The sequence below is a fragment of the Chamaea fasciata genome, unplaced genomic scaffold, assembly GCF_029207755.1.
Source record: "Chamaea fasciata isolate MVZ Bird 193981 ecotype frontalis unplaced genomic scaffold, bChaFas1.0.hap1 SCAF_3, whole genome shotgun sequence".
Lineage (NCBI taxonomy): Eukaryota > Metazoa > Chordata > Aves > Passeriformes > Sylviidae > Chamaea > Chamaea fasciata.
In genome coordinates, this window is record NW_027094088.1 from 48042313 (window position 1) to 48054953 (window position 12641).

General features: G+C 44.4%; 1 protein-coding gene across 7 annotated transcripts in view; it reads right to left on the minus strand.

The window, feature by feature from the left end:
- The window catches only part of STXBP5 (syntaxin binding protein 5), a 106406-nt gene extending 94249 nt beyond the window's left edge, over positions 1-12157 (minus strand). For all 7 annotated transcript variants that reach the window (XM_066178892.1, XM_066178890.1, XM_066178887.1 and 4 more), the window contains exons 1-2: positions 11352-12157; positions 9448-9545 (exon numbers count right to left, since the gene is read on the minus strand). In XM_066178892.1, coding sequence (XP_066034989.1) covers positions 9448-9545; positions 11352-11504 — 251 coding nt within the window. In that variant the 5' untranslated portion in view covers positions 11505-12157. The remainder of the gene's footprint in view (positions 1-9447; positions 9546-11351) is intronic.
- Positions 12158-12641: the final 484 nt, after the last annotated feature.

The following is a 12641-nucleotide window of genomic DNA, read 5'->3' on the forward strand; positions in this document are numbered from 1 at the left end:
AACAGCCACAGAAAAAGTAATTTCATTAAAGCATTGTAAAAGTCACAAGGCATCAGGATTCAGTATGAGTCCCCAGAGGCTCACTGAACTGCTACATATTTTGGAAATTTACTAAATACGGCATTATACTAATCTACCAGTCCTCTCTTCAGAAATATTTCTGTTTCAGCTGTTTCCAAGACCTTCATTATTTTCATGTGTCTAAATTCAGTGATACAAATATCACTGACAGAGATTTAAATTATGCCATTAGACCTTCACCTGCATTTGCACTGAGAGTCAACAATGGTAGTAACTTAGCACTTCCTTTGATAAACACATAAGCTGCAGAATTACCAAGTGCCTGTGACAGAAGTGTTGACATGAATGGGGTCACTATCATGAATACTACCAGGCTACACTTGACTGGCATTCAAGTACCACTTACAATACCACAACAGAAACTTATGGGTCAGCAAAATAAGGCACCTCCAAAAGCTGCTGGCAGACAGCATAGAGGCAGTGGGTAAGCAATGAGGTTTTGCCTCAAAAGTAACACAAACCTATTCCTCAGGCTGGCAAACAAATTACTACATGTCTAACAATTAGATCTCTGTGAAAGCAGAGTCTTGCCTACTGAATGAGATGAACTTTGCAAGATCAAGAACAACAATTTTTCATAAAAACTATGATCAGTTTGATGGTACACTTTAAAATAGGCACATTAAGAGCAGCAAGAGGAAGAGGGAAGACCCAAGAGATTAAAGACCTACCATAGAATTAACTCTCTCAGAACTATTAGGAGCTCTAATATTTTCAAAATGTAAAACTATTACCAGATAGCTGAGAGCAAGGGCAAAGTGAACTTTCCCAAAATCCACGTCCTGCTGTTCTGTCTATCTTGATACTGAATGCATTAATTTGAAAGTTTTATTCTGTTTTCCACTGAGGTTTCTACATAGATAAGCCAACTTCTAGTCGCCCTCAAGTTATTGTGCAAGAACACTTACCTTTGCCTTTTGAAACCTTTGTACAACAAAGGGACCTGACACTTAGAAGTCTAATGCAGTTACAAAATTTCTGTCCAACAAAGTTTTGTTAGGAAGGGTTTGCAACCTTGATTTGTGTCTTCATGATTTCTTTATCACATCTCAAATCTTAAAACTGCTTCTACTCTTCCAGATGTGAATTTACTAAAACTGCTCATGTCATCTCCTACAGCAATAATGCTACTTCAGTTCTAAAAGCCATTCCACAGTGATCAAGGAAGAACAAATCTAGTAAAATGTCAAATTAAGATCTTAGTGAATTGAGCAGTGTACCACAAGTCTGAAAGCCTAAGTTGGGCTCCAGCCATCCAATTTGCTATTACAGTTTAGCCTAAACTCATCAAGTCACACAATCCATATACCACCCCAGTGTTTCAATGTGAGAAATGGATTTATAAAGGATTCTCAAAGCCCAGCTGAAAGCTCACACAGTCCTGAACATCTGTTTGCGAACTCTGAGATAAACTGTGCTGACTTAGAAAGGCCATGGATTAGGGAAGACATTGTTGAGAGAGAAACTGAACTGGAAACAAGTTTCAAACAATGGCCTTGCAAACAGACTAGATATTTTGGAGAATTAGAACTGTGAAAGATGCATTGTAGCAAGACCACTTGGAGTAAAAAAATAGTTGATTAGTGTTAAAAGTATTAGCAGCATTGTGTGGCAAAAGCTAATAGGCTGAAAAACATTTATAAGGTATTGTAACAAAGAAATAGTTGGGCTTCTAATTGTGATGGCAGGAATTGTAACACCTATACCATCTCACCCTTCTCATGAGACTGAAAATGGAATAAAAGTCTTTTAAACACCTCTCAGGAGCCCCGTCTGGGTCAGAAAAAGGGTTTTTCCAACATTTCACAAATAGCAAAGTGGTACAAGGAAACAAACGATGCTAGCGCTACAGTAACCTGCAGGCTTAAAAACTTTGCATGCTTTCCAAATATTTCCTTCCCCAGGTTCACTATGACCCAGCAAATCTGAAGCTGCAAGGCTATATCCATTAAGTTTCTGCTCTGTCAGTAAAATACCTAGAGGGTAGTTTTCATTCATCCATTTTTTTAGATTATAGCATGAGTTTCGATACAGTTATCCTTCAGTTTTTTTGAACAAAAGCAATTACTACTAGAAGTTGCATTAGTAGGGTTAAAGTATATGCAATAACACTCCCCATGAAAGACCTGCTGCTTCCCCACAGCCACAGTTGCTATATCATGGCCTTACCCACAGACCCTTCAGAGATCAACCTGCTCTAATGCGGCTTTACTCAGGGCTGCAGTCCTTCCAGGGGAATACCTGCTCTCTTGTAGGATTATCTGTAGCCACACACTTTCAGGTGCTCCAGCACGGACTTATCCACAGCCAGTGATGTGTCAGTATCTGCCTGCCGCAGCACAGACTCACCCTGGGCCTCCATCCCTTCAGAGGTATTCCTGCTGCTGCCCCGACATAGCCAGAGCCACAGCTGCTCCCACATGGATCCATCCACGGGTCAGGTGCCTTTGACTGAAGCTCACACTGCAGTGCCAGCCAGCCCAGGCCAGCAGCACAGACACCCAGCGAGTCCCTGGCCACCTGCCAGCCCCAGCACATCGCCGCTGCTGTTATCACAATGTTCCCAGGCACAGCACAGGGAGGTGATAAAGCAGCACAGCAGCAGCCAGAGCAAAAACCAGCCACTAATGAGCGCTGGACTCTAATGTACAGTCAGGCAAGCAAGGCTCCTGACAAGCACCTGCCAATTAATAGCTAATCAGCAATTACAGCTATAAATTCAATCTAGCACATTCCAGTCAAACCTCTCATTATCTCAAATCCTTGGCGCTGCACATTGGGTGTCATAAAGGATTGTTGCTGTTTAACCCCAGCTGGCAACTAGGCTCCACACAAACACTTGCTCACTCCCTCTGGTGAGACGGAGAAGAAAAATTGGAAAAGAGAGAGAATTGGAGAAGAGAGAAAAACAAAAGCAAGGCAAAACAAGGAATTCATTCACTGTTTCCCGTAGGTGGGTAGGAGCCCCCTCCAGGAAAGCTGGGCTCCATCATGTGTAACAGTGTCTTGGGAAAACTAACACCACCACTTCAAACATCCTCCTTTTCCTCCTTTTTCTTCCAGCTTTATATGCTGAGTATGACACTATATGGTATAGAATATCCCTTGGGTCAGCTGTCCTGGGCTGTGTTCCCTCCCACTACTTGTGCACACCCAGGCTGCTCACTGGTAGGGTGGAGTGAGAGGCAGAAAAGGCCTTGGCTCTGTATAAACCCTGCTCAGCAATAAGGAAAACATCCCTGCATTATCACGACTGTTTCCAGCAGAAATCCAAAACACAGCATCAAACCGGCTACTGTGAAGAAAACTAACTTTACTCCAGCACACTAAGTTCCCCAGCAAGTAAAACCACAGATTTAAAAAGAACACCATCCTATTTATTATAAAAAAATTCAGTCAAAGCTTTCTCTGTGTAGGACTCAGTTGTTTTGATTCCATGCACTTTTAGGAGATGCATGCCTCAGCATGCCCTTTTGGCCCTATTTCATTTCAGAATATCCAAAAGTAGCTGATTTTCTTCATTTAGAGGATGGGAATTTTTCACTAAGATAACAACAGCCACGTGAATAAAGTGCTGGATGATATGACAAGAAACACAGTAGTGTTAAAAGAAACGGAAATGTGACAAGATAAACATATGCTTTAAGCAAAGTAGTTCTCTTGTTTAAACTACTCTGTGTGAACTGAGTGGCAAGGTAGACAATAAATATTTTCTTAATAATAAGTAATCACAGTATCTCTCTGACATGACACTACTGCAATATTTTTAATAGCTTTACCAAAGTACTCTTCCCAAAACAGGCATATTTGTTCGAAGTCCAGAACACTACTGACAAGGGTTGAGACCATTTTCTTCAGTGTACAAATACCAAAAGACCCTGACGATCCACAAAAGAGTAGTTCAGTTCAAATTCGGTGTATTCACACAATCAACAGAATTACAGAGTAATTTAGGTCAGAAAGGATCACCCAGATTCATCTGGTCCAGCATCCCACTTGGAGACGTGTCAACTTCAGTTGGATGCTCTGTTTAAAAAACTAAAGTCTTTCAATACTCTAAACAACTCCAGCCACTATCCTACTGCCAGTGTAGAGGTACTACAGAGAAGAAAAGGCAAGCACAGAACTACTTCAATAAAACTATACCCAAAAAGCAAAAAAACCTCAACGCACAAATACGTCAAGCTGATATTTCCGTAAGGAACAAAAGCAGTCAGACTGCCTTGCAAAGTCTGAATGATCCAAAGGAGAAGTAATTTTAATGGATATAATCACATCACCACTTGGAAATGATATTTTGTTAGAACTTCAGAGAATTTACCAAATTGCTTGAATTCTGTAGTATACATCTACAGCAAAGCTATACAGATGCTGCAACAAGCACTTCATCAGAAACTGACTGCATGAAACCATATACCCAGGCTTTTGAGCTATTTTGATTTTTAAAAAAATGACTTCTCAAAAAGGCTGGAAAATGGAAATCACAGAAAACAAGCTTTATAGACCCCAAACACATAAAAATTTCAGCCATTTGCTTGCATAAGTCATCTTTTGTGCTGAAAAGACTGTAGGGAAATCAACAGATACTGACATTCAGTACGACTGGAATCTTCAGATTTTTAATGATGGAATGATGAACAATCCAATTTTTCTCCTTCCTGTGAACTTGGTTTGCAAGAGGAAAAAAAAAAAAGCCAACTTTAATTAAATAACCTATTCTGCTTGGGAATGAAGAGTCAGAGGCACAATGTGGTTTGTGGGGAAGATACAACACTTATTCTACTGGTATTCCCTCCATTCTCAATTCTATCTAGTGACAATGGTTTTCCTTTCTAGAACTCTCTCTACCAAGAAAGAGGCTGAACTTCATGTTGCAAATGTGTATTTTTAAGGCATGAAGCACAAGCAGATACTGTATTCATGTTGGGAGACTATCACAAAACATCTAATTTGATATATTGTCCTAGTTTTGCTGTAGAGAAATTAAAGTGCAGAAAAATGAAGAAACTTGTTTAAGATGGCGCAGTTAAACAGCAGGGACCAGGACAATTCCTTCAATATTTCTGCTTTAGCTTCAAAGTTTATTCTACCTTATAAAAGTAAACAAAAAAGCTCAGCTGACTATTATTATTAATTGTACAGGGCCCTTGATTTAAAACTTCTGAGGAAAAATCAACCTAAAGGCAAAAAAATATCCTGGAAAAGTTCATTAAATCTTTCTCTAGCCTCTTCAGAATTTATACACCTGCCTGTCCAGATCATGTAGGCTTCCAGAGGGCTTTCTCAGTGGAAAAGCAAAAGCAATGAAGACCACAGAAGCAGGGCTATTACTTATGATACTGTCAGGACGTCACGGGGTAAAGTCTAACCGATTACACCAAGTAAAACCTTGAGTAGATCAACTGAACTCTAACTCATTAGACGGTTTTGATATCTGCTGGGAAAACAAAGCACAGCCAATTATGCACAAAACCTTCTTAAGACCGAGGACTATATATCCTGCTGTAATGGTTCAGGTATGCACTGAAAAGAAGCAAAGCAAAGATGAATTTTTAACTACTTGATACCTCACATATTGCAACAGTAGATCAAGAGGTGAAAGCCACCCTGGTAACAGCAGCTAAATCCCTTCAAGTATGGAGAACACCAAAGATACTGACCTGCAGTGACAAAAGAGGCCACCAGCAGCTTACACTGACAATAGCAGTTTGAAATCAAAAGTGAGCACAATTGCTCCCTGTGGGAACCACATCTGCAAAAATCCAGCACAGAGGAGAGGGAGCCTGAGGCAGAATTACAGGCAAGAAGCAGGCCACCAGCCAAGACTCACACATCTCAAACAGCTGGAACAAGTATCCTCCAACCAGCACCACAAACTCAGAGGAACAGCTGGACCAGCACGTCCAGGTGAGTGCCACTACTTGAGAGAAATCATTTGAGATTTCATGTCAGTCAGCACAGAGCTTCTGCCCTTGTGTCTACCTCACCCCTCAATTTGCCTTGCAACAGAGAAAACAGAATCCAACAGCTTGACTGTTTTAACAGATCCTAGTGTCAGGAAGAGGGCCACAGGCTGCTCAAGGTTTCTACTCCACTAAGCTACCTACTTTGTAATTTTCCCTTATACACTGTAAGTAACCAAGCTGAGAACAGAACTTTTGTTATTAATTGCAAAAAATGTTCTTTTGGGGGTGGGGAAATACTTCTCTTATTAAGAATCTGTCTGCCTCCAAAAAGCTTGGTTTTAAAACTCCTAGCTAAATAAGAGTTAGAAATGTTTCTTAGTAACTGATCAAGCTATTTAAAATGAATACAAGGGGTATACTGCTCAAGTTAAACCAGTTAATAATCCCAAACTAACTTTTGTGAGTCATAAGGTTAAAGTTTTACACTAAAAGCGTCTCTTCCTAGTATTTTTACGGACTTCTCTCCCCTCTTAAACCTGCAGGATCTAGAACCAACTGCTGCTTGTGGGCACAGAATGGCTAAGTTTCCCCTCTAGCACACTATGTTACCACCTACACCAATCAAGCCTAGAAGCAAAAAATATTAATGGACTAGTAATTCTACTTCTAATCCCATTAGTGCAACATGACACCTACAATTTAGGTACTTCCATTTTTACATTTACTTTGTGGATTTAGAGAATTCAATATAGTGTTGATGTTTAGTATATTTATCCATTATGATAAAGAAAGACAAAGTCATTGAACTGGCAGTATATTTGTAACCAAAGGCCTTGGTTCTTCAGAAAAAGCTTCGGTTCTATTTTTACAAATAATTTTAACCATACTGCAAATGTTTAGTGTAAGAAGTCTCTCTGTGCTTCCAGTAGCGGTTCCAGAGTCCTCATAAAGAAGAGCAAGATAAGAGTGTGATTTAGAAAACTCCTCACATTAACCTGTTCTGATCAATACTAGTTCAGAATTTAAAATATCCAATTTGAAGATTGACCAAATACAGAGAACCTCTCTAAAGAGGTTAGCTGATCAACAGTCCAAAGCCAAATCAGGACTGTAACATTATTTTCCTCACAAATTAATAAAATCTCAAACAGGTTCTCACTCCTTGATTTAAGAATACTGCAACTTTAATACCCTTTCCAAAAATACCCCAAACTTGTTTCCCCATTCCTCAGATTATTTACTTGTAGTGGAAGGCATAAAAAGATGTACCTATACTTGAAGACACAAGGAAAACACTAATACCCAGCTCCCATTTGCTGGTAGGCAATGAAAGAAACGTTATCATTCCTTTACTTCTATACTCTCACAACATGAACACAGTAAAAAAAGAGGATGGACTTCCATTGCACTTTTATGATTTTTCAATGAATAACACTTTACTGACACTTAGTCTTTCTAGTCCATACCTCACTTCAATTAAAAACACTTTTTCCAGCTTTAAAGAGCAAGTGGCTCCCACTTTAATGAATCCCTGCACATAATTTATTATTCATAAAAACCTCAGCGGGCAAAGCATCCTGAGGGTTGGCTCTGTCTTTGAGCAATAGAATGAAATAAGCACTTCTTGCAAGCCTCACTCTTACCCAGTCTTCTCAAACCAGCAGAAACCAAAAGGGTGCTTTTACATTGGGAATATGTTTGAGTCCATTCCATTTGCCTGCATTCCTCCATCACAAAGAGGAGGCAATCACAGGAGAGGCAAATTCTGCAGTGTTGTCTGGTTACAGGGCTACCCTACCAGCTGAGAACTTTTAACCAGCTCTTCCAAGAACCAACAGCCGTATCGAAGTACTGAGAAGCATACTCATCTTCATCAAGTTAGAGGAGCACTAACATTTCAGCCTCTGCATCAAACTTCTTCCCTTCCTTTAGAAAACACATTTCCTGACATCTTCTCACAGTAATGCTTTCTTTCCAAACAATCTTGCAATCCCTCTCGCAATTATTTAGAAAGCAATGCACAGTCCACGAATTCACAGGTGTGTGTTGCCATGGATGAGTGCTCAGAAACAGCTTTTGTTGAGTCATCTCTATCCAAACTGCAACATTCCATTGCCCGAAATTACAGGTAGTAAGCTCTAAACAGGTAATTTTGATGTCTTCTTTTCCTCCAAACTCAGTTCTTACTTCTGTGTCTCTTTTTGCTTTCTCATCTATGCTACCAACATGAGAGTAATTAACACCACCCACACACAGCTCACTCTTCATTAAAGTCAACTCTGTAACCTCTTCAAAAAGAAAATTTATGGAATTAAGTGTAGTTTCAAACATTAAGAACATTGCATTACCACCGTTGTTCCTCGTGCTCTGAGTTAAGAAATCTGGAGAGTTCATAATAGACATCTAGTTTTTCAACTTTTAAAAGTCAACCCTCTTACGGCAATTAACCTTATAGACAAGGCAGTGATATACCAGAAAGAAACAAAAAAGGTCTACTTGGAGACTAATATAAACACCAAAGGAAATTGTCAGATTTACCTACATTTTAAAGAGGATTAAGTCAATTTCTCCAGCAAGATGGCCTAAGCCTTCCCCATAATGTTTAGAATTCAGTCAATGTCAGGACAACAAAGAATTCAACTCATTCTCTTATGCTGACAAGTACAGGTTCTGGCAACAGCAGTGTGGATTAAAGAATCTACAGGACACCTTATTTTAAAAATAAGAGTTTAAACACATATGTTGTTACATGGCTTGGATAGTAGCATATGGCTGTGGTACCATATGGTTATAAACATATGGGTAGTTCACTCTTTAGTGAACAAAAAGAAGCAGGGTTACTAGTGCTTTACTTCACAAATTCATTCCGCTTCTCTCAGTCACTTGCAAGCTTTTAGCAAAAGACAATTCCTGTACCTTTATACAGTCCCTACTTGAAAGCCTCATATGGCAACATAGAAGTAGTAGTAGGTCACTAGAGCATTACAAAGTTTATCTTAAGAACAAGCCCAACAAAAACAAGCCCCCCACCCAAAAAAAAGCCCAACCAAAAACTCTACAAAAAACCAAACAAACACACATCACCTCACCAAGCACCACAGAATGTTTCAAGCCTAAGGATAGAGCAGAACAACAAGACAGAGCACAGGCCCTGTCTCTCTTTAGATTTGCAGTCAGCTGCTGTAAATTGTCAGCATACTAGTAACCCTCTACAAAATTTATCTATTTACTTGTGATAATGGAGACTGAACAGCCATGCCTCACATCACTGACACCACCTGAACTGACACAAAGAACAACCAGAACAGCCAAGCCACCCACCAACAGCAAAGACAGCTTGCTGTTTTTCTCCCCTCCTGCATACCTGGTTCCCACCAGACTTCTGAATGGTGGCAGCAGCTGAATCAAGACATCACTTGTGTGAGGTGCACTAAATCCACTTCAGAAAACAAAAGGATACAGCCTTAGTGCTCCAGTCTGAGTCCCAATGGCCAGTATTTTCTGAACCGGATCAAATGCCAAGGCGGAGGGTTGATAGGGGAAACCATGGCGTACAGTCTAACAAGTCCGAGCAGCGCAGTAACAATGGGTCAAGCAGGATACCAAAAATAAACAGAATCAAGACTGTATGTTAGAGAACAGGATTCAATGTTACTCACAATTTAAAAAGGAACTGCAAAGTTTAATCACAGACTGAGAAAATCACCTGCCTTACACGAACCAGTTACAAAAGATTTTTTTAGTCATAATTACTCATTCATCTTCGAGCCTCAAGTGACAGTCAGACTTTCTGAAACTTAATTTGAATCTTACATTTCTTCTGTATAAAGACTGTATAAACTCAGCACTTCATTTTTTCATCTACCTCATTCCCTGAGTAATCTTATTTTCAGCTCTAACAAAGACACTAAACTATTAAAATCTGAAATGTTTCTAGCAAGTTTGGCAACAAAGCCAGACATGTCACCAGAACTATTACAAACTACTAGACTTGCTTTTCTGAGAATCACTTCAATTTCAATCCAACAGACCCAACATGACAGTGCAACCTCCCTCAGCTCAGCAAAGAAAAAAAAAATAGCAACTTGAGCTTGACAGAACCAATCTCTCACCCTCTATTTCCCTCAAAGAGAACAGGCAGCCCCACAATTTACAAAACCAGAAAATACCTCACTGAACAAATGCAAACCCCCTCAACCATGGGATTCTTTCTTAATATGGCGCTATTGGCACATTTAGCTTTTTTGGTTATCCAAGACTAATTTGGTAATTGACCAAGCAATGACTCCATTAAACTTCTAGGGCTGCAATTAATCAGAACTGAGAACATAATACAAGTGTCACTTATTCTTACTTCCACTCTAAACGCAAGCATCCTAAGCCATACAAATGCCAGCTTTTCTATTTCTATGCCTTTAGTTTAAAGCAGAGGTATTTCAGGACCTCATAAACGCACAGAAAACTTCTGATATACTCCTTGTACTTCACTGAAGTTGCAGGCATACCCCACAACTCTCTGCATTTCACAACTGAATAAAATCTAACTGACAACAGCTCTGCTCTTCTCACATCCTTCGTGACCAACTCCTGAAAACAGCAGAAATGCCTGCAATGCCAGAAAAAAACAAGGAGAGTCCACAAACAAGCTCATCCATGTCAAGCTAGGCCATGGGTGCACTGCAAAGATAAAAAGAGTATTGATATTCCAGTCAGCTTTTATTCCTCTGGATACAGCTGGTGGTTAATTCGCTGCATCATTTTCTGAAGCATGCAGACACAAACTGCAGTTATCCTATCACACACAAGCAAATAAATAAACGGGAACTTCGTCTCCAGATAGGATGTGCAATAGCAGCATCGCCAACTTAGCAACACACTGCAGTGAAACCACCACAAACATCGAAAGCCTTTTTCAGGCATAAAGGAACAGGACAGATGATTTCCAAATAATGCAGCGGGACAGATTCCCTGTCCTCCGGGCCCATTAGCAGAGGCTTCTACTCAAACGCCGCGATAATCAGATCGGCACTACGGCTAAGTATCACTCCTTCCCCCATCCACCCAACTCTTTCTACGAAGCCTTAGTGAACACTGCCAGTATTAGTCGCATGAAAGAGCCTAGACGACGACAAACCCCGAAACTCTCAAAGAACGATGACTAAAGACATTCAGCAAGACCGTACAGCTACACCCACCGCTTTCTTCCCGTCTTCTCCCCTGAAATAATCAATCCAAATAAGTACACAGGAGCGGCGGGCAGGCTCGGCGAGGTCGGTACGGAGGAGCAAAGCCCGCAGCGCCCATCGCGGCGGCGCGCCCCCTTCCCCGGCCGCCCGCCGGCTGGGGGCTGCAGCATTCATTCACCTTGCAGAGCTGGAAGTGCTCGGACTGGAGCGTCTCCTGGATTTCGGTCTCGCGGTTCCCCGCCTGCTGCTGCTGCGCGGCGGACGACGCCGAGGCGACGGCAGAGACCGCCGTCAGGCCGTCCAGCACCTTCCTGATGTTAAATTTCCTCATGGTCCTCGGCGGCGGCGCTCCCGCTCCCCCGGCCTCGCCGCCGCCGCGCTGTCACCGCCGCGCCGCCTGCCCCGCAGGCGGCAGACGAGCCCCCGCCGGGGAGGGCGGTGCAGGGGCGGCCCGCGGTCGGGGGCGCCGCGCTCCTCCTCGTCCGCGGGGAGGGCGGCGAGGCGTCAGTCCGGCAGCGCAGGGGCGCTTCTCATCGGGGCCCGCGGGCTCGGAGACGGAGACTGGAGCCAAGCAAACAGGAGCCGGTCAGCCCACCGAGCGCAGCCACCGCCGGTCCCACGCTCGCCGCCCGCGGCCGCCCCGCGCCCTGCCCGCCGGGGAACGCGGCTCGCCCCGAGCCCAGCCGGCCCCGCCCCGGCCGCCCCTCCCGCCGCCGGGGCTGTGCGGGCTGCCTCGCCTCTCCTCCCCGCGGAGCCTCCGCGCCCCCGCACAGCCCCCTCACATCGTGGCAGCCGCCGCTGTCACCCGTCCGCGTGCGTGCGCGCGTGTGTGTGCGTGTGCCGGTCCCCTCCCGCCGCCGCAGCCTCTCCCCCCGCGGCAGCGGCAGCCGCCCGCCCCGCGGCTCGGCTCAGCACCCTGCGCCTCCTCCTCAGAGCTGCGTGTGCCGACAGCCAGTCACCAGCGGGGCTTCTCCCGGCTGCTGCCAGCGCCTGCCGCCGCCCGCCCCCACAACCCTCCTCCTCCTCCTCCTCCTCCTCCTCCTGCCGCGGAGGGAGCCTCCCCCGCCTCTCGGTCGCTCCCCCTTGCCTGACAGCGCGGAGCGCAGCGCCCCGGGGAGGAGGAGCGGCGGCGGCGATACGGCGGCGCCCGGCCCAGCAGCGGCGGGGCGGCCGCTCATGCGCGCTGAGAGCGGCGGCACCCGGATGTGGCGGAGCCGCTCCCCCCCGCCCCGCCGCGCCGTGCGGGGGCCGGGGCGGCGTGCGGGGCGCGGGCGGGGTGCGGCGGGGCGGTCGGGCTCGAGTGCTGCGCTCCGGCAGGGCGGAGGCGGCGGCAGGTAACAGGTGGTGGCGGCGGCCTGAGGCCGCCGCGGGCAGCGCCGTCCCTGCCGCCGGCGCGGCGCTGGAGGCGCTCGACGGCCGCGGCGGAGCCGGGCTCCGCGCGTGGTTTTCCGCGGGAGATCCCCCGCGG